The 19,416-nt window shown below is 32.9% G+C and overlaps 1 protein-coding gene and 1 non-coding gene across 5 annotated transcripts in view; one reads left to right on the forward strand and one right to left on the reverse strand.

Annotated features, from left to right (window-relative positions):
- CPNE8 (copine 8) overlaps window positions 1-19,416 on the forward strand; it is a 185,781-nt gene that overhangs the window by 120,375 nt on the left and 45,990 nt on the right. For all 4 annotated transcript variants that reach the window (XM_032493309.1, XM_032493310.1, XM_006184230.3 and 1 more), the window contains 5 exons: window positions 4,014-4,089; window positions 8,057-8,110; window positions 9,127-9,188; window positions 10,689-10,735; window positions 17,217-17,398. In XM_032493309.1, the coding sequence (XP_032349200.1) occupies window positions 4,014-4,089; window positions 8,057-8,110; window positions 9,127-9,188; window positions 10,689-10,735; window positions 17,217-17,398 (421 nt within the window). The remainder of the gene's footprint in view (window positions 1-4,013; window positions 4,090-8,056; window positions 8,111-9,126; window positions 9,189-10,688; window positions 10,736-17,216; window positions 17,399-19,416) is intronic.
- TRNAS-AGA lies at window positions 4,212-4,283 on the reverse strand. Its single transcript has one exon. It is a non-coding gene; the product is annotated as a tRNA-Ser (tRNA).

Below are 19,416 nucleotides of genomic sequence, written 5' to 3' on the forward strand. Positions count from 1 at the left end.
ATAGCTGAACAGTAGATTAAAAGATCAGAGATACAGGAAAAGATGTCAAAAGTAGGGGAGGATGGACATGATTGTCAAGTAAGTAATATCCTACAGGTTTCAGATGTAAGTGTGAATATACATAATACCCATTTTCCACTATTAATAGAGGATAGAAATTATCATAATATTCAGATTTTATTCAAAAAGTTAGTCACTTTACTCAAGGTATTTTTGACCCAAATTACTACCTATAATATTAATAAACTTACTCTCAATATGTTTATTTCCTCTGATTTTAAATAGCATGTATCAATTATAAAAATTTGGGGGAAAAAATTAGAGCTGTAAACAGACACAGATCAGATCAACCATCCTGGAATAAATAAACTTTACTTTGTAAATGCAGTCAGAATGCTTGAAACTTATAACATAGAATAATTATTTTAATTACAATTAAACTTAAAGGAAATACCAAAACAGTATTATTGATTTACAAGGAAATTGTTGGTTGTGATTTATTATCAAGGTACTTTCCATCATATTTCTCTGTATAGTGAGAATTGTTTTAATATTATAGTACTGACAATCATGAACAGATAAAAATGTTAAAGTGAATTAATTTTCTTTTAATCTTAGTAGAATCTAGCAGTAGTTAATGATAGGGGAAAAAGATAATTATAAGGGTAAATCAGTGAAAACCACCTTCAATAATTTCTTTGAAGTCCTTGTCTGTAATTTAATATATAGTATTTGAAGAACAACAGGTTACAAAAGAAAACCACAAAAATTTCCATGCATTTCAAGGGATCGTAACAAAACTGATGTGAGGATTTATTCACTTGTCCACCCAGATTCTTCAGATGTATTCTTGAGACAAAGCACTTTTTATCTAGACTTGGCTATTTTATCGCTGTTACCACTCACTGCCTTATGTTTATGATCTTTTGACAAATCCTCACTTCTTTTTTTTGTTTGTTTTCTAGTAAACTTTCTTTCGTTTTTCAGTTTTATTAGGTAGAATTTTTACAGTTTCACTGCACAGACACATTATATTGCATGTAAGTACATATATACAGTACACTGCATTTTTTTAGTTTACATGTATGTACTGATTATTGTTTCTAAGAACAGATTAGAGCTTTAGCTTTTTAAACTTAGATAGTTATCAAAGGAATAAAGCCAACCACAAAATAAGAATCAACAGAATGCGGTAATCCAGTCATATGGGACAGTCAAATGTGCTTACACGTATTCAAGAAACCAGTCATCTTAGTTATAAATAATAAGTAGTTCATTTATGTCATTATTATTATTATTATTTTTAGACAAATCCTCACTTCTTGATGATTCATTTCTCTGGATTGGAATAGCTACAATGATGTGTTTTCTTTATCTCACAAAAATGTTATCTTGGAGCCTAAAATGTAATTTGTGACTCACTTAATACATTTTCTTCCCTGCCACCCAAGGATAACATTGCATTTGTATGACATGCAAACTGTTTTATTCAAAATAATCATCTTGAACAAGATTCAGAAGGAGGGATAAGTATTTATTCATTCTTTTACTTACGTATGTTTTGTCCTGTTCTGAAAAGGATCCAAGAAAGCTTATAGGAAAGCATATAATAAGACATAGCGAACTAAACTGTGTGAGGAAATTGAAGCACAGGGGAAATAAGAGTGAAATATCCTAAAAGTTTGCAGAGGACAACACATCGTGAAGACATACCCTGCTAGAGATGGGTCACAGATTTGGCTTAAGCTCCCAAATAACCAGCCTCAGAGGGCAATATCTCCATTTCATGATAAACAGGGTCTTTTCAGAATAGGAAATACAAATGAGCAGCACAGATTCCTAGCATGGAGACCAAAGAAATTGTACGCCGTTGTTAATCACTCAACTCTGTAGAGCAACAAATTCAACAAGAACAAAACAGAACTAAACTAACTGTCCAAGAATGGCTTCTTAGAAAGTTCCGCCATGACTTCAACACGGGCACGTTATTGTGCAGTTCAGTAAACCTGACCATTGCACTTCAGTCCAGATTTGTCACTCTGCTGGGCAGGCTTTATCCAGATGGATGTATCACATGTTCTTGAGATGTAATTGAGTAGTTACTCAGTTAAGTAATTGAAACCAGTAAATATTACTTTTCTAGACCACATTTTTGCTTAGTATCAAGTGGCAGGAATTTAGTGTTAAAAATAAGAGCTAAACATTGAATTAAAAAACTTTTTTTTTTTTAATTAACCAAACGGGTAGGATTTACACAGTCAGAAAACTGCCATGAGGGCTTAAATGATTGAGTCACTCCTAAGGCTTCCATATTAGGTCCCCGTCACTAGTTTGGTGCGCGCTCGTTACACACAAGGCTTGTCCACACTCACCAATATCAAAATTGTGTTTGATGGGCTTTCATAGAACGTTTTCTCGGTGACTTAATGATATCTGAAACATAAATAGCAATGCAGGATAGATTCTAGACAGAATCTTCATAACTCAAGAGTTTTTTAAATTTCTGTGAAAGATACTGTGGTTGTAAGCTTTTACTTCTCAAGATCAAAGAGAATTGTTTTACTTATTTAAAAAATAGGTAGCACAAAGTATTGTTTAGTCATTTTCCCTGTGTAACTTGAAAGAGTGAGTGCTGGGGTTTGGATTCACAAATACAACTGTATTTATCACAGTCTTCAGTTCTCTTTCCTTTTCCCATTTTCATGTGTGCGGATCTGCTTCTGAAAGTTAAATTTAGTAGAGGTCAAGGTGACCCTGGGGTAAATAGAGGAATGCTCTGTAAAGATTACTGTCATATGTGCACAAGGTCTTTAAGATAAGAGAGAACTGGGAGGCTGAATACCTAAAATGAGTTGTATCTTAATTTAAAAAAAATTATATTGCAAAAAACTCTACTAAAATTGATGGCAGCTAGTTTTTTCTTTGAAATCCCAGCTTTAGAAATCAGTAGTTTGGTTGGCTAGCCACCATTTGTTGCTTGTAACTGGTCATCAGGTCTGTGGAAGATGTATGGATTTTAGGGACTCACAGTTAAGCATAAACCCACCTGGAGCCTGGGGAAGATACCCATTTTTATTGTAATGAACACCTTGTACTTGCAAAGCAAATGGGCCAAACTGAAACTCTATGATACAAATAGCGATGACATTCTGTATGACTGTTATAGTACTTCAGCTCTTACAAGCTTTATCTTCCTCCCCTGATGTATCACATTTCACCATGGCACCAAATACCAGCATTTCATTTTTATTTCTCAGCAGTGTATGTGTACATCCTAGCGTTGGCCATTGAATTAGTGCAGAGTAGTGGAACACAAGTCCCCTCTAAACTGCTGAATGCATAACATGTGTTTTACAGTTGCATAAGTCAGCCTCAGTAATCAGTGATAAGAATTTCATAATGAAAATTATTTCTCAGTCCTTACCCTTCCCCACCTAAATTGAGAAGTTCTGCCTTCTGAGAAGACAGTGATGATTGCTTTAAGATGAAGAAATTCAGAATAACCATGTTTGGTATTAGCAATGTACTTTTAAATTATTATTATAAGGCTTGGTGACTATCATCCATAGGAATGTCTGGTACCCTTTTAAAAATAGTGTCCTATTACATTCTGGTCATAGGAAAACTTGAAGACTTTGATTTGTGATTATTGATATGGATAATAATAAGTTTTTGAGTGCCTTAAACTTTTATCCTAATTAATAATAATTTGGAAAGCATAGAAGATAAAATACTTTTGAGATATGAGTTATTAAAACTAATACATCTATTTGAAATATTAACATTTGTGGGATAACAATATTATTTGAATACTAACAAAATGTGGTTTTGAGTATACATAATTTTGGATTAAAGAACAATGAAATTATGTGTCATCTTAAATTATGTTATTATGTTCATAATAATATCAGGCATTTTTTTTCATGATTAAACTATACATTTCTGAAAAGTTTTAAAATATAATTAACAAATGTATGAAAGCTAATACTCTCTATTTTTCCCCTTAATTTTAGTCATGATTTCATTGGAGAATTTACAACAAGCTATAGGGAACTTTCTAGAGGGCAGTCACAATTCAACGTGTATGAGGTAAGAGGAATTTTATTATTTTCCTCTGAAATAAGTAAATTTATGTTTTTAATTTTTATTTGTTTATTGTTTTTGTTTGTTTCTTTTGGGGGAAGGTAATTAAGTTTATTTATTTATTTTAATGGAGGAACTGGGGATTGAACCCAGGACCTTGTGCATTCTAGGCACACACTCTACCCCTGAGCTATACCCTCCCCAATTTATGCTTTTAAAGTATAGATTTTTGCAAAGGATAATTGCCAAAAGTTAACTAAGTGCTAGTATATGTTAGAATCTTAAATTTATTGAGCAGATTGTTTTCTGAGATTAAATGATAGTATTTCTCTTCAAGTCACATGGTCTTTTGAATCTATTTTGAGTGATTTAAAAATTCTTGCTTATGAAATATTTTCTTACTTTAAAAATATTCAATGTGGATGCAAGTTTATTTTTTCTTGAGCTTCAGCGTTTATGTTTTGCCTCCCTACCAACCTCCTGCTCAATCCCTTTTTAATAAAAAGAGAAAAATATGCATTTTAGTTGTGTCAGCATGATGTTACATAACAAGCTGTTTTTTGCTTGGTGTGTTAGAGCATCTTAACTGTTGTTTAGATGAAGACTGAAGGGAATGAGAAAGTATAATTCAGTCACTAGAGAAATCCAAGTTACTAAAGCAAACACAGTAGTTATTTCTGCCTTAAAACTACCTTTGCCAGTTAACTACCAGGGATGTGTTAAGCATATGGTATGTTTTAGCACTGTTAATGCTTGAGCTATATCATCTGTACATTCTCTGTCATTTTTAAATTTGATGTACATTGATAGTCAAGGAGGATATCTCAGCATTTAGTCAATAATGAAACTAACACTAAAATTGACCTCTTTTAAGAGTGGACGAATCTCCTTCTGTCAGTCACCTTCTTACTAGGCTAAAGCAGCTGTATTCTGTGCATTCATTTATTAATTTATAAATAAAATATTTATTCCATACATTGTATTAGTCTCTGGGGATATAGAGCTGAATGAAAAATTCACTGTCTAATGGGAGAGACAAACACATGAAATATATTTAAAGTATCTTGATAGGTGCTATATATAATAGTATACTTAGCAGACTACGAAATATTATTGGGAGGGTAGGGGCCAGCAAACTCATCCCAAGAAAGCTTCCCAGGGAAAGACAAAGTTAAGCATAATGGATCACTTTTTCTATCTGAGTCTTTTGAGGACAGAATATTAAAGCTCAGAACAGACAATGAAAGGAAGACAGGTTGCACTTACATAGATGCCTGTTTTCTCTCCACACTCTCAAGGCTGAGGAGGAATGAGACATGCATACTAGTCCTCCTTGTGCTTAGAACTAATTCACTGCCAAGTCACCACATAATCCTCCAGAGATCAATTATTTTGAGTTTCCTTAGCTCTTACAGTGTCTTCTCTATGGAGCTCTCTTATCCAACAATGCTTGCTTAATGAGATAATCAGTATTCCATTTGATGAGATGACAAAGAAACTTAGTAACAATTATTCCTTATTAAATACTCAGCCTGGATATTTGTGCCATAACTTCAAATATAAATGTGTTCTTATTATTCATATTCTCAATACAAGAGATCAGTCTGAAGAAAATCTGGGAGACCATTATGTATTATGTATAAGTAGTTTTAGAATTTCTGTGGACAGCAAGCTTTTGGTCCAATTCATTGGAAACGTCATTTTCCGCACACATGTAAGGGGTTCAGTTTTGTTGAGGCAGCCTTGGAAATTTTCAGCCATTATTCCTTCACATATTCTTTCTGCCCTTTTCTCTCTCCCATTTATTTTTGGTACTCTCAGTATTTATATGTTGTAATGCGGGATTATATACCACAGGTCTCTTAGGCTCTGTTCATTTTTTTTTCTTTATTTTTCTTTTTTGTTTCTTAAACTAGAAAATCTCAGTTGACCAATCTTCAAGATCACTGATTATTTCTTCTGCCAGCCCAAATGTTCTATTAAACCCCTCTAGCAAATTTTTCATTTGTTACTGTTCTTTTTAAGTTGGTAATTTCTATTTGGTTCTTTTTTTTTTAATTTTGATCTGCTTATTGATTTTTCTATTTGGTAAGACATTGTTTCATACCTTATTTCTTTATACCTAGCCTCCTTAGTTCTTTAAACATAATTATAATAGATGATTTAAAGAATTTATTAAATAAATCCCATATCTACAAGTTCCCAAAGACAGTTACTATTGATTGCTTTTTTTCCCCCTATGTATTGGCCATGCTTTTGTCTTTTTATGCATGCTTTGTATTTTTGGTGGTTGTTGAATGCTGGAAATTTTTTAAAGTATAGTAACATGGGATAACAGATCCCCTGCTTTCCCGGGGTTTGTTGTTGCTGTGGGTAGTGACTTTCTTGGAGTAATTCTGGAAAGTCTGTTTTCTTTGCTGTGTGGGTCTGTGCTTGGTTAACTAGTGGTCAACACAAGATTTGATAAGAGATTTATGTACATTGGTACGCTTCTTATATGCTCCAGGTGTAAAATTCTACCCTGGCTTTTCCTTGCTGTTTAAATAAAGACTCAAAGTCAGCCACAGATGAAAGATATGAGGGCTTCCTCAAGGTCTTTCCTGGCCATGCACACAGTCCTGCACTTGGCCTTCTGGCTCTCCAGCAATATGCCTGATCTTTTCAAAGCCTCCTCCTGCTTTACAGACGGGTTTGGCAGGTAAAGCCCTTCTCCTGGCAATTCTGGGCTGATAGGACTTCCTCCAGAATTTTAGTTGTGCTGATTTGGGGCTAGTTTTGAGGCTGTTACTAGGTCTACAGTGGGGTCTGCAGTAGGTGGGCTTGTTACCAGAGGCTCAGGTGAGTGTGGATTACGTGGGTGGATGAGACTGGCTTCAGTAGAGTGGTCCTGGGCCAAGTTTCCTTTTCAGAGTGCACAACTGGGTCCTCAGTCAGTCAGCATATTACTAGGTTTGTGGTCGGGTGTGGCTCCCACTAGGTCCCTGTCTAATGGAAATTACTGCCATTATTAAGCAGTAAGTGGAGCCCTTAAGTATTCCCATATTTGGGTGATTTGCTCTGTTAGTGTATTTAATCTAATAAAAACTTATGTCTCTTGGGTATATTTTATTTATTAGAAAAACTCTAGTTTTTATACAAAGCAATCACTATTATTTGGGACCTTGACTATTAAAAGTCTCTCTCACATCAAGAAGATGCATATGATAGGGTAGTCAATGCATAAAGTGATTGAGAAGAATGTTACTGAAAAGAGACTTTTTTTTAAAGAAGATTATCACTAGTAACTTCTTTTTTTTTTTTTCTAATTGAAGTATAATCAGTTTATAATGTATCCATTTCTGATGTACAGTACAATGCTTGTCATACATATACATACAATATATTTTTATATTTTTTCATTATAAGTTACTATAAGATATTAAATACAGTTCTCTGTGCTATACAGTATAAATTTACTATTTACCTATTTTATTTATAGTACCTGCAAATCTTGAACTCCCAATTTACCCCTTCCTACCCTCTTTGCCCCCTGGTAACCATAAGTTTGCTTTCAATGTCTGAGAGTCTGTTTCTGTTCTGTAAATAAGTTCATTTGTCTATTTTTTTTTTAGATTCCATATATGAGTGATATCATATGGTATTTTTCTTTCTCTTTCTGGCTTTACATAAAATGACAATCTCCAGGTCCATCCATTTTGCAGCAAATGGCATTATTTTACTATTTTTATGGCTGAGTGGTATTCCATTATATAAATATGCCACAGTTTATTTATCCAGTCATCTGTCGATGGACATTCAGGTTGTTTCCAGTTTTTGCAGAGAAGTTTTGGCTGGTTGACTACTTAGGAGTCATATTAAAGATATTTGTAAGTGAATGAATACATAAGAATTGAAGGCACCAGGTTGGACTACACATTTTTTAAATATTTGAGTATAAAACCTGATACTATAATTGTTTTATCTGCTTTTTAAGGTGATAAATCCCAAAAAGAAAGGGAAAAAGAAGAAGTACATTAATTCAGGAACAGTAAGTCAAATTTTATGTTATTCATTAAAGATTCAAATAAGTGAATAAAAATATATATTTTCTATCAATTAGAAGCAACTAAAAACTGAACTGTTTCACTTAGGATTTTTAATATGAAGGTATATATTTAAAAAAAAAATAACTTGCTGTGGGAATGGTTGAAATGGAGAATATCTTATAGGAGGTGGCGACCTAGCAGCCTACATACTGTCCTAGGGGTTGAATGGCCTTTGAGGGAAGATGAAGTTGTTACGAATTCTTCATTCAGTGAACAACCTAGAGAGAATCAAGCAGACCTGAAAAAGTTTAAGTTGTATTAAGAAATACTACATTCTTTATACATGTAACTAAGACTTGTTTTATGAGATGTGAAAGTATTTGTTTACAGTGCTTTAAAATTTACAAGTCTGTGGAAATGTTGGACTAAATCAGTACAGGAAAGTGCAAAGATGAAAGTTTATTTTAAAATTGTTAAAAATCGAAACCATCCCATTTCGATAAAAAATATACTGAGAATTTTAATCCTAAAATGTACGTCTCCTTGGTAGAAGCAAATACAAGTTCCGCCCAAGTTTTCCTTTAAAGGTTTTTACAAAGCAAGACATTACAATACTGGATGGCCTCATTACAATACCAGGACAAAACCACACATTTCTTTCTATGCAGTTTAGCTCACTGATTTTGATTTTTTAGTTGTAACCGTTTTCCAACTTTCTTTCAATTTCCTTTGTATCTAAAATTGGAAGTAACATAATGCCCTTGTAGATAATTTTTATGTTGTTCTTCAAAGGAAGTAAACTGGTCATGTAAGTCACTTTATTTTTTGATCCCTTTTCTTCTGATAATTTTAAATGTAAGAACAATGAGTCCTAGGAAATTTTAATAAGGAGGAATATTTTAATTGATTTTCAAAATGCTAGGCAATATGCTTTTTCTTCTGTTAGAAAAAAGTCTGTTTGGGATTGCCATTAGCACTAGCAGGTAATTCTGCCTTGTTATTCTTTTCTTTCTTTCAGGTCACCTTACTTTCTTTCTTAGTAGAAACAGAAGTTTCATTCCTTGACTATATTAAGGGAGGGTAAGTCATTCCCTGAAATTGTTTCATTACCTAAGTAATGGTTGAGAGGCAAGTTTGAATGTGTTTAGGCTTAAAATGACAAAGCAATGTGCTGATGGTGACTGTTCTTTTCAATCCCTCAGAGGGGTTTATTATCTCAAAATATTCTCCCAAATGTTTCACTGATTTCTTTTTCTAAAAGTTTTATGTGTTAAATGTGTTATGCTCCAAATTAGCCTATATTCTTAGCCTATAAACCTAATTTCTGCTCTAAGGAAGAAAATTACCATATAGCTATAAAGAGAATCTTTATTAGTTTTTATTAATGTAAAGCACAAAAGGTTGTTTATTCTTTAGGGGGAAAAAAGTGAACGTGTTTCAACACCTGGATAATATTAAGGATTTTTCAGGCTGAATTTTTAGAGAAAGAAGGAAATATTACTATAGTTTATAGTAAGAGAACTACAAGGAACCCAGTACTATAGTACCCATCACCACCATCACCATTATCATCATCACCACCATCATCATTATCACCACCACCACCATTTAAACAACAGCTCAAACTTTGAAGTGTTAAGTCAGTTGTACAGTGGGTCAAAAGTAATTTGTTATTAAAAATAGTCTAAAGTACATATGTTTTCAAATGATTTACTTTTTCAGTTAAAATTATTTTGTAAATTAGTCATGATAGCAGGTTATCCCAGTAATCACATCCTTGTCACTTATTTGTTTTTAATGCCTTCTTTGGTGAGAAAGAAGTGGAATTACATACAGAAAGAGTCAAAGGTGTATCCAAAAGAGTGAATTTTTAATGTGAATGCCACTTCTTTGGTTTCTATCAGGAAGAAAAGAAAAACAAATGCTAACCCAGTAAAACAATTTGAGGCAACTACCATGTGCTGAAAATTTTAAGTTTCTATAACCAATTTCATCTATATAAATATTTATCTATGTCTATAAATACACACATATACACAGTAATGCTCTGAGCACTAAGGGATAGATCAGTATCTAAAATACTTCTAAAATAGTTCTGAAGAAAGCAAAAGAAAATCCCGTGTTTTCAGGATTGTTGGAAAGAATTAGTTTAAAGAATGATATTATTAGACATGATTTTAGCTATGCCTTACTTTTGAGGGCATAAAAATTTCACATTGACTACAGAATAGTTCTGAAAGCAAATGAATACTAAATGTTCTCATTGGACACTGGCAAATAATTATTTGCAGTTTGATTTCTTTATTATGAGCCCCTCACTTAGCTATTTTGCTCTCAACTAGGAGCTGTTTTTATACCTGACACTTTATTTTGTATTTTACAGTGATATGATTGTAAATGTATTTTGCCAAGTTCTTAGCTTATAAAAATGCCTATTGATTTTACAGTGTGTGCTATAACATAGTTGCTAGTAATAACATTAAAAAGTTTACTGATGTAAAAAATAGAACACAAATGGAAATCAAACTCCTTTTTATGACATTATTCAATTATTAATGATTCTTATTTACTTAATTTTAGAACGCAAATCAATTTCACAGTGGCTATTGATTTTACAGCATCAAATGGTGAGTATTATGACTATCCCATAATAAAAATTATCAGCAGTTACATGAGAAAGTAAATATTTATTTTCGTGAGTTTAGGTATTTTTTTCTATATATACATTACATACATACTTTAGAAGTGTTTCATATAAAATTTACATAATTTTTTTTAATACTATGAAATAGTTCAGATACACAAGAGACTATAAGAAATACAACATTAAGTGCATAAATAGTGCCATTCAAATTTATTCAATATTGAAATATTAACACTTTTGTTTTATATATTTTAAAAAAGAAAATTTTAGATATATTAAGTTCATGGTCTACCTGCCCTATTGCTTCTACCTTCCCTTCTCCATACAGAACTATAATTCTGAAGTGTATGTAATTATAATCCTCATTTTATAGTACTTCTCTGTGTATTAATTTATATAAATGTATTTCAAGTACATGTACCTTTTGCAACTTGCTTTACTTTTATTTGTGTATTTTTAAGAATGACTCATGTTAACAAATTATTTAATTAACTCAGAGGGACTATCATATAACACCCCATGAATGGATATTCATAATTTGTATATCAAACATTTTAAGAAAAGACAGACAGTGGACTTTTAATTTTATTTTGAAGTGATTTGGTTTCAAACAGAACAATTATCAGTTATCAGTGAAATCACTTATTTATTATGTATCATAAGAACATGAATCTCATTATTTAATTTTATCATAAGTTTATATTTGTATCTAGGTTTTTTCAAATTGTTTATTGTGCTATGACTCTCAAATTATATTCCTTTCACTTCACATTTCTTTCTCATTCACTCATGTTTCACAAAATAATAGAATTTTTAGGTAAGAAGTCACCATAGAGATCACTTACCCCAACCATCATCCTCATACAAATAAGAAAACTCAGATCCAGAAAATTGTTTTACTAACTGATACATTTTGACTTGTTAGTACTAGAGTTAGAAATAGAGATGAGGAGACCAAACTACTTCAGCTTACCTTTGATTACACAATAAGTTTATTCTCCAACATTGTGGCTTCAAGTTGATGATTTTTACACGTGTATTTTATTCATTAAAATATGAAACATAGACACCTAAAATCCAACTGCATTAAAATACTAGCTTGTATTTACTGATGAGCATTGACATAACTAGAAGAGCTAGAATCTATTCAATAGAAAGACACAAACTACTGAGAAGAAAATGACTTAAGAAAATAGACAATCTGAATAGGCCTGTAATAACAAATTGAATTAGTAATTTAAAAACTATCCACAAACTTTATGTGTACCCAGACCCAGATAGCTTCACCGGTGAATTCTACTTAAAGAGGGATTAATACCAAGTCTTACAGAATCTTCCAAAAAAAAAAAAAAAAAAAAAAAAGAAGTGGAAGGAATACTTCCCAACTCATTCTGAGAGGTATTACCCTGATCCAAAACCAGACAAAGACATCATAAGAAAAACTGAAAATCAATATACTTTCTTGGTATAACAATTCTTAACAAAATACTAGCAAACTGAATCCAGCAACATATAAAGAGAAATATACTCTGACCAATTAAAGTTTATCCCAGGAATGCAAGGTTGGCTTAATATTCAAAAATCAAGTAATGTAATACACCAATATCAATAGAAGAAAATGTAAAAACCACATGGCCATATCAACTGATATAGAAAAAAAATTGATAAAGTCCAACATACTTTTATAATAAAAACTCTTAAACTAGGAATAGAAATTGACTTACTAACCTTATGAAGAGAAAATATGAAAAACCTATAGCCAACATCATACTTAAGGATGAAAAGCTGGATGTGTTCCCTTTAAGGTGAGAACTAGAACAAAGATGTCTGTTCTTGCCACTTCTAGTTTACATTGTACTGGAGGCCAAGGCAATTAGGCAAGAAAAAAATGAATAAAAGACATTTAGATTGGAAAGGAAGTGGTAAAGCTATTTTTATTTACAGATGGCATACTCTTTTACGTAGAAAATCCTAAGGAATCCACTAAAAATCTATTAGAACTAATAAATGAGTTCAGCAAGATTGAAGGATGGAAGATAAAAATATAAAAACCAATTCTTTTTCTATACATTTCCAATGAACAATCTGGAAATGAAATTAGGAAAACAATTCCACACAATAGTATCAAAAGGAATATAGTACTTAGGAATAAATTTTAAAAAGTGAATGCAAAACTTATACCCTAAATTATATTCTGAAAAAAATTTTGAAAGAAATTAAAGATTTAAATAAGTGGGAAACATGTTGAGAAAATTCAACATTGTTAAGATGGCAATATTTTCCAAAGAGAATGACATACTCACTTTAATCTCTATCAAATCTGAAAAGCCTTTTTTTGAAGAAATGAATACCTGACCCAAAAATTTGTCTGGAATTTTAAAGGACACAGAAGAACCAAAGCAGATTTGAAAAAATGAACAAAGTAGGAAGATTCATACTCCTCATTTTCTGAACTTACTACAAAGCAACAGTAATCTAGACAGTGTGGGGCTGACATAGATAGATCAATGAAACAGAAGTGAGATTACAGAAATAAACCCATACATCTAAGGTTAACTGATTTTGAGAAGAGTAACAAGACAATTCAGGAGAGTCTATTCAAAAATGGTACTGGGACAACTGGATAGCCACATGCAAAAAAATGAGGTTAGATCCTTAGCTAACATCATATACAAAATTAATATAAAATACATCAAAAATTAAATGTAGAGGTTAAAATTATAGAAATATTAGAAGAAAACATAGGGATATGCCTTCATGACCATGGATTTGACTGTTGATTCTTAGATATGACACTAAACTAACACAAGCAACAAGAGCAAATAATAAGTAAATTGAACCACATCAAAATTCAATTTTTTTAGGCTACACAGAACACAGTTAACAAAGTGGAAAGACAAACCCCAGAATGGGGATAAAGTATTAGCAAACCAAATATCTCATAGGGGGCTTATATCTAGAATGTATAAAGAAATCTTATAATTCAAAAAATAAAAATAATCCAATTAAAATGATACTCCATTTATTCAAAAAAGATATACAAATGACCAATAAGCACAGGAAAAGGTACTTGACATACTTATATATCAGGAAACACAAATCCAAACCATAGTAAGATACTATTTCACCTACTAGGATGACTATAATCCAAAAGTCAGGTCACAAGTGTTGCCAAGCATATGGAGAAATTGGAACCCCCATATACTGCTGCTGAGAATGTAAAATGGTGCATCCACTTTGGAATACTCTTTGGCAGTCCTTAAAGTTGTTATAAACATAGTTACCATATGCCCAGCAATTCTGCTAGATACATATGCAAAAGAGATAAAAACATATGTCCACACAAAAATTTGTACATGAATGTTTATAGCAGCATAATAGCCAAATTTGGAAACACCCAAAATGTCCATCAACTGATAAGTGGATTTTTAAATGTGGTATATTCATACAATGGAGTACTATACAGCAGTAAACAGGAATGAAATATGAAGTTCAACATGTTACAACACAGATGAACCTTGAAATCACTGTGCTAAGTGAATGATAGTCACAGCACGTCACATATTATGTGATTCTATGTACATGAAATGTCCAAAATAGGCAAATTAATAGAAACAAAAAGTAGATTAGCCATTGTTTAGTGCTGGGCTGGATGGAGTAATAGGGAATGATAGTAAATAGGTACACTTTGTGAGGTGATGAAAATCTTCTAAAATTGACTACATTGATCATTGTACATATCTGTAAATATACTTAAAATCATTGAATTGTACATTTTAAATGGGTTAATTGTAAGTTGTATGAGTTATATCTCAATAAAACATATAAAAATGAGCCTAGTCACGTGTGTTTTTTTTTTTTTAATAAAGGCATAGCATACCTCTAAAACAAAATCAGGTATGTCTGATAGTATTCAGGGTTTAAAATACTACAAAATCCTTAAGCAAAGAATTCTAGCTAAGAGTAAGGCCTATAAAATCTAACAAGATTCATATTCTAGTTTGACCCATTATTACTGTGTGATTCGGGCAAGTTATTTAATCTGAAAAATGGGTGTAATAAAAGTACCTATGTTGTAGGTTTATTAAAAAGAGATTAAGTGAGATATGAAGTAAGTTCATGTTAGATTTCATGCTCTTATAATTATTGTTACTAGCTGACAACCCAATGTTATCAACCTACTACAAGTTCATTTTTCGTATGCATTGCTACTGATACAGATGTGGTACAAACATGGTCCCAGATTCAAAGAATTGCTGAATTTTGTGGTGCAGAACACAAGTGCATAAGAGTAGGAGAGAAAAGACAGTTAATAAGGGCTGGAATAAATAAAGAAGATTGTCTGCATGTGAGACCCAAGCTCGAGGAGGAGAAAGTGAATTTCAGGATAGAATCGCAAACTGAGAGGTAGGGATGGAAAGGAAGATATCAGTGGAATAGTGAAGAGGTTGGGCTGGATGAAGATGCTGGAAAGAGAACATCTCTGAACGGGTAGGATGAGGTCTGTTACGCATGATAGGCTAACATGTTTAGATATGCTGGGATATTAGTGGAATTTTTTTTAACTTTGTAAATTGTGGTTTTCTCAGAGAAATAGAATTAGTTGCATATTGCCACCATTGGGTAACAGATCTTCTTATATTTGAGAGTTGTGTCAAATAACCACTTGGCCAAGTAGTAGTATTGTTTAGCTCTGTCTCCAATGGGCTTTTGACCAAGAAGCCAAATCCTGACTTCAGAAAGAAGTGTCAAAAGAAAATTGCACCAGGTAAGTTAAACAGCTAAGGAAAACTTCACTCAGGACTTTTGCAATAGAGATTAAAGCTATTGAGATAGAAAAGAGAAACTGAATTCAGTTCTTCCAAAACAAAAGGTGAAAGGGTTTTTAAGTGCTGTGGTGAACTAGTGGGAAAGGACTGAGGGATGCTGCAGGGGGAGCTGGCCTGTGTGAATTAGGCCGGCTATGTTAACTAATTCCCACTCAGGCTCCTACTGGCCCACAGAGACTAGGTTCTGTCTTTCTTGATGATTACATTTCAAAGGGATAGCTCCCAGGTCCCTGAGACAGACATGGCAGGCAGGATTATAGTAAAATTTGCATCTCAAAGGAGCAGAGAAGGAATTTGCAATTTCTCCTGACTATTGGGCCGATAGTCAGGAGAAACCTTTCTCAAAGTTAGTCCAGCTGAGGGGAACATTAAGGCCCATCTTGGTCAGAAGACACTTATTTTAGAAATTTTGTCATGTGGAAACAGCCCTTGAATGCTGGTAACCCTTTGGAAATACAAATGCATTTACACAATGAATTATTTTTAAACCAAAAATGTTCTGTGTACTATTATATGCATTATAAAACAAAGGGAGATCTTTCCTTCATTTTGTTACTCTTTGGATCTCAAGGCATTATTATTTTTTTCCCCCTATCAAAAAAAACCTATGCCTTGAGGCTTTCCTTCTTCAGGCAATATTTTAATGTAGATTGAGCTTTATGAGCTATTACAAGTCCCATTTAATTTCCATTTTCATTTAAAAAACTAAATGGACTTTCAGGCTGCCTTTGTGCTGATAATTAGGGCAAGTGAATGTGAATCTCAGTGTGTTTAAGTGGTAGCACATACATTAGTTTATCTCTCAAATTCATCTTTATTCAAATACAATATCCCACAACATAGCATATTGAAAATTCAGAACCTTGTGGATGACCCAGATAATAATAGTAGTAGTTAAACTTTATATTTCTATGGTGCTTTATAATTTTTAATCACTTCCTCATACATAATCTTATTTCGTCTTCCCAGTAAACACTGTGGTAGGATTTATTACAGGCTTTTATAGTTGTTGTCCTGGAAATGGCAAGACTTTGAGGCTTTGGGCTCCTAGCTTAATGTCTAGTTAGAAGCTGAATAATTTTTTTCAGATCTAGATATTTAATTAGCATGAATTTCAAAATCATTATGCTCTTACTTTTTTTAAAGTGATTAAATTAGGATATGGCTCAAATAATCAATTTATGTTTGTGAGACAACTTTAAGAAGGCTTCAGAATTATTGAAGCCCATTAAATCAGTTGGGGTCTCTGACTATAGGCATAAAGATTCAAGCTAAAGGCACCCAACTTTTTAAAAATAAAAGATTACAATAAAATAAGATTAACAAAAATACTCTTATGCTTCTTTTGAGGCTGAAACTCAAAAATAGCCTGTGGCATTGACAATGAAAAATCATTTCTGAAAAAATCTGCATATGGTTAGCATATATTTGAGAAACTTTCTACATGTCTGGTCTAATGTAATAAATATCACTATGTCAATCTCTATCCAAAAGAAACTATTTAACATACTATGAATGTAGGCAGAAAAACATAATTTTTAGTATTTCAATCTGAAATAGGTATCAAGAAAATTGTCCAAAAGTTTTATCTTTAGCCTGATCACTTATGTTTGAAATATTTTTTTCTGTCATCAGGCAACCCTGCCCAGCCAACTTCTCTCCACTACATGAATCCTTATCAGCTGAATGCCTATGGTATGGCACTGAAAGCAGTGGGAGAAATCGTTCAAGACTATGACAGTGATAAAATGTTCCCAGCTTTAGGTTTTGGTGCAAAACTGCCTCCAGATGGAAGGATATCTCATGAGTTTGCTTTGGTAAGAATACATGGCAAGGATTGATACTTTGGGGGAAAAAAAAAGTTGGATCTTTTTATTAGTTCACTGCTTGTGTTGTGATCACTCATGTAGCAAGTTCTTGGGACTATACATTCAGCTCAGTTTTGGTAAATGATTGGTTTAGGAGTGTGTGATTAATGGGAAAAAAAAGACAGTTAAACAGATTAGTAGTAAATATACCTGAAGTGCCTCTGATTTATAAATAGGGGCTCTATTCTGGTTATCTGTTTCTGCATACCAAACCTCCCTAAAACTTAGAGACATAAACCAATATATTCCACTGTATTCATGATTTGTGGGTCAAGAACTGGGCAGAATACAATGGTGGATGGTACGTTTCTTTAAGATGTATGGCGCCTCACCTTGGATGGCTTGATTGGCTGGAGATAGCTGGAGTTCTTCTACTGGAGCCATATATCTGGATTTCATTCTGGCTGTTGGTTAGACTCTTAAGTTCCTCTCCATGTCATATCTCCTGGAGCTAATATGTCTATTAAGGTGGCTCATTTGCTATATTTGATACCAAAGGATGGCTGAATCCTTAGGGTTGCCCAGCTGAATCCTAGCTGGATTGCCTAGACATCTTCCCTTCTTTCTACATGCAGCCTGTCCACATGGTTACCACGAGTTTCATCATGGTGCAGTGGTCCCAAGGTAGTCAGATTTCTTACACAGCAGCCACCTTCCCCAAAGCAAGTATTCTAAAAGGCTGGCGCAGAAACTACAGGGCTCTTTATGCCATAGCCTTGGAAGTCCCAGAAAGTTTTTTCTCCTACATTCTTTTGGTCAAGCAAGTTACTAAATTTAGCACAGTTTCAAGGTAGGGGAAATAACCTTCACCTCTCAGTGGGAGGGGTATCAAAGAATGCATAGCTCTCCTTAATTTACCATCTTCTAAAATGTCATTTCTTTTCAAATACAAAGGCTGGAATTAGTTTTTTCAAATGTGATGCAATAATTATGACTATAATTAATTATGGTTTCAGTATAACAGAGGAGATATGACTGGAATAAATATTTCTCAATTTAATGTTCAGTTACATAGATCTACTCCATACTATATGATTACAAATAAGCAATGTACTGCATTTTACCTTCAAAATAAACCTCATACAGATAGTGCTTATAGGCCCAATCAACCTTACTTTCACTTGCATTTTCTGATGAAAAATCAGGGTAGAAAAAAATGTTTGGGAAAATTTTAGCTTTTCCTAATAGAAATGTTTCCCTGCCCTACCCTATGTATTATAAAAGTAAACTCTTCCATGCCCAATATTTTTGCAGATCTATTTTGTTCTTATTCTTATTATAAATGTATGAGATTTTTTATAAGTTCTGCAAGAAAAATAGGTAAAAATAAACAATAATACAATCATTTATGAGTAATTACTGAGCATCAAGTGTGGTACTTCATACTCATTTCTTACATAATCCTCATAACATTCTCATGTGTTAGGTACATCATGACTTATATCATGACTGTCACATCACACTATTCTATCAAGAGCCACTCATATTAAATACAGCGAAAAGAGAACCCCCAAGAGTTGTATAACTTAGGTCAGAGTCATAGAAGCTAACCAGGTTTCCAGAGGACAGGACTTGGACCCAGATTAGTTTTATTTTAGAATCCATGCTCTTAACCACTACTAAACCACATTTTATAAAAGTACCTGTAATCCTACCTCTCAGATATGTGCTTTCTTAACACCATTATATATTTTATACACACACATACTTCCACAAGCTTTTATATGATTAAACTTCATCTTCCGTAAATATATTTTAAGAGCTTGTATTTTACCTTTTTTTTCCTACACTTATTCTTGTTTTTTATATTCCATCACCCACACAATTTCAGGAAAGGTTGCTGGAGGGTTTCTTTCTTCTATGAAATCGTCCACATGCTACAACCCCAAATGTCATATAAAATGAATATCTGTTGGGATTTTGTTGTGTCTTAGAGAATTAAATTCTCCCAGAAACTTATAAAACCA

This window comes from Camelus ferus, chromosome 12, assembly GCF_009834535.1.
Source record: "Camelus ferus isolate YT-003-E chromosome 12, BCGSAC_Cfer_1.0, whole genome shotgun sequence".
In the NCBI taxonomy this organism is placed as follows: Eukaryota; Metazoa; Chordata; class Mammalia; order Artiodactyla; family Camelidae; genus Camelus; species Camelus ferus.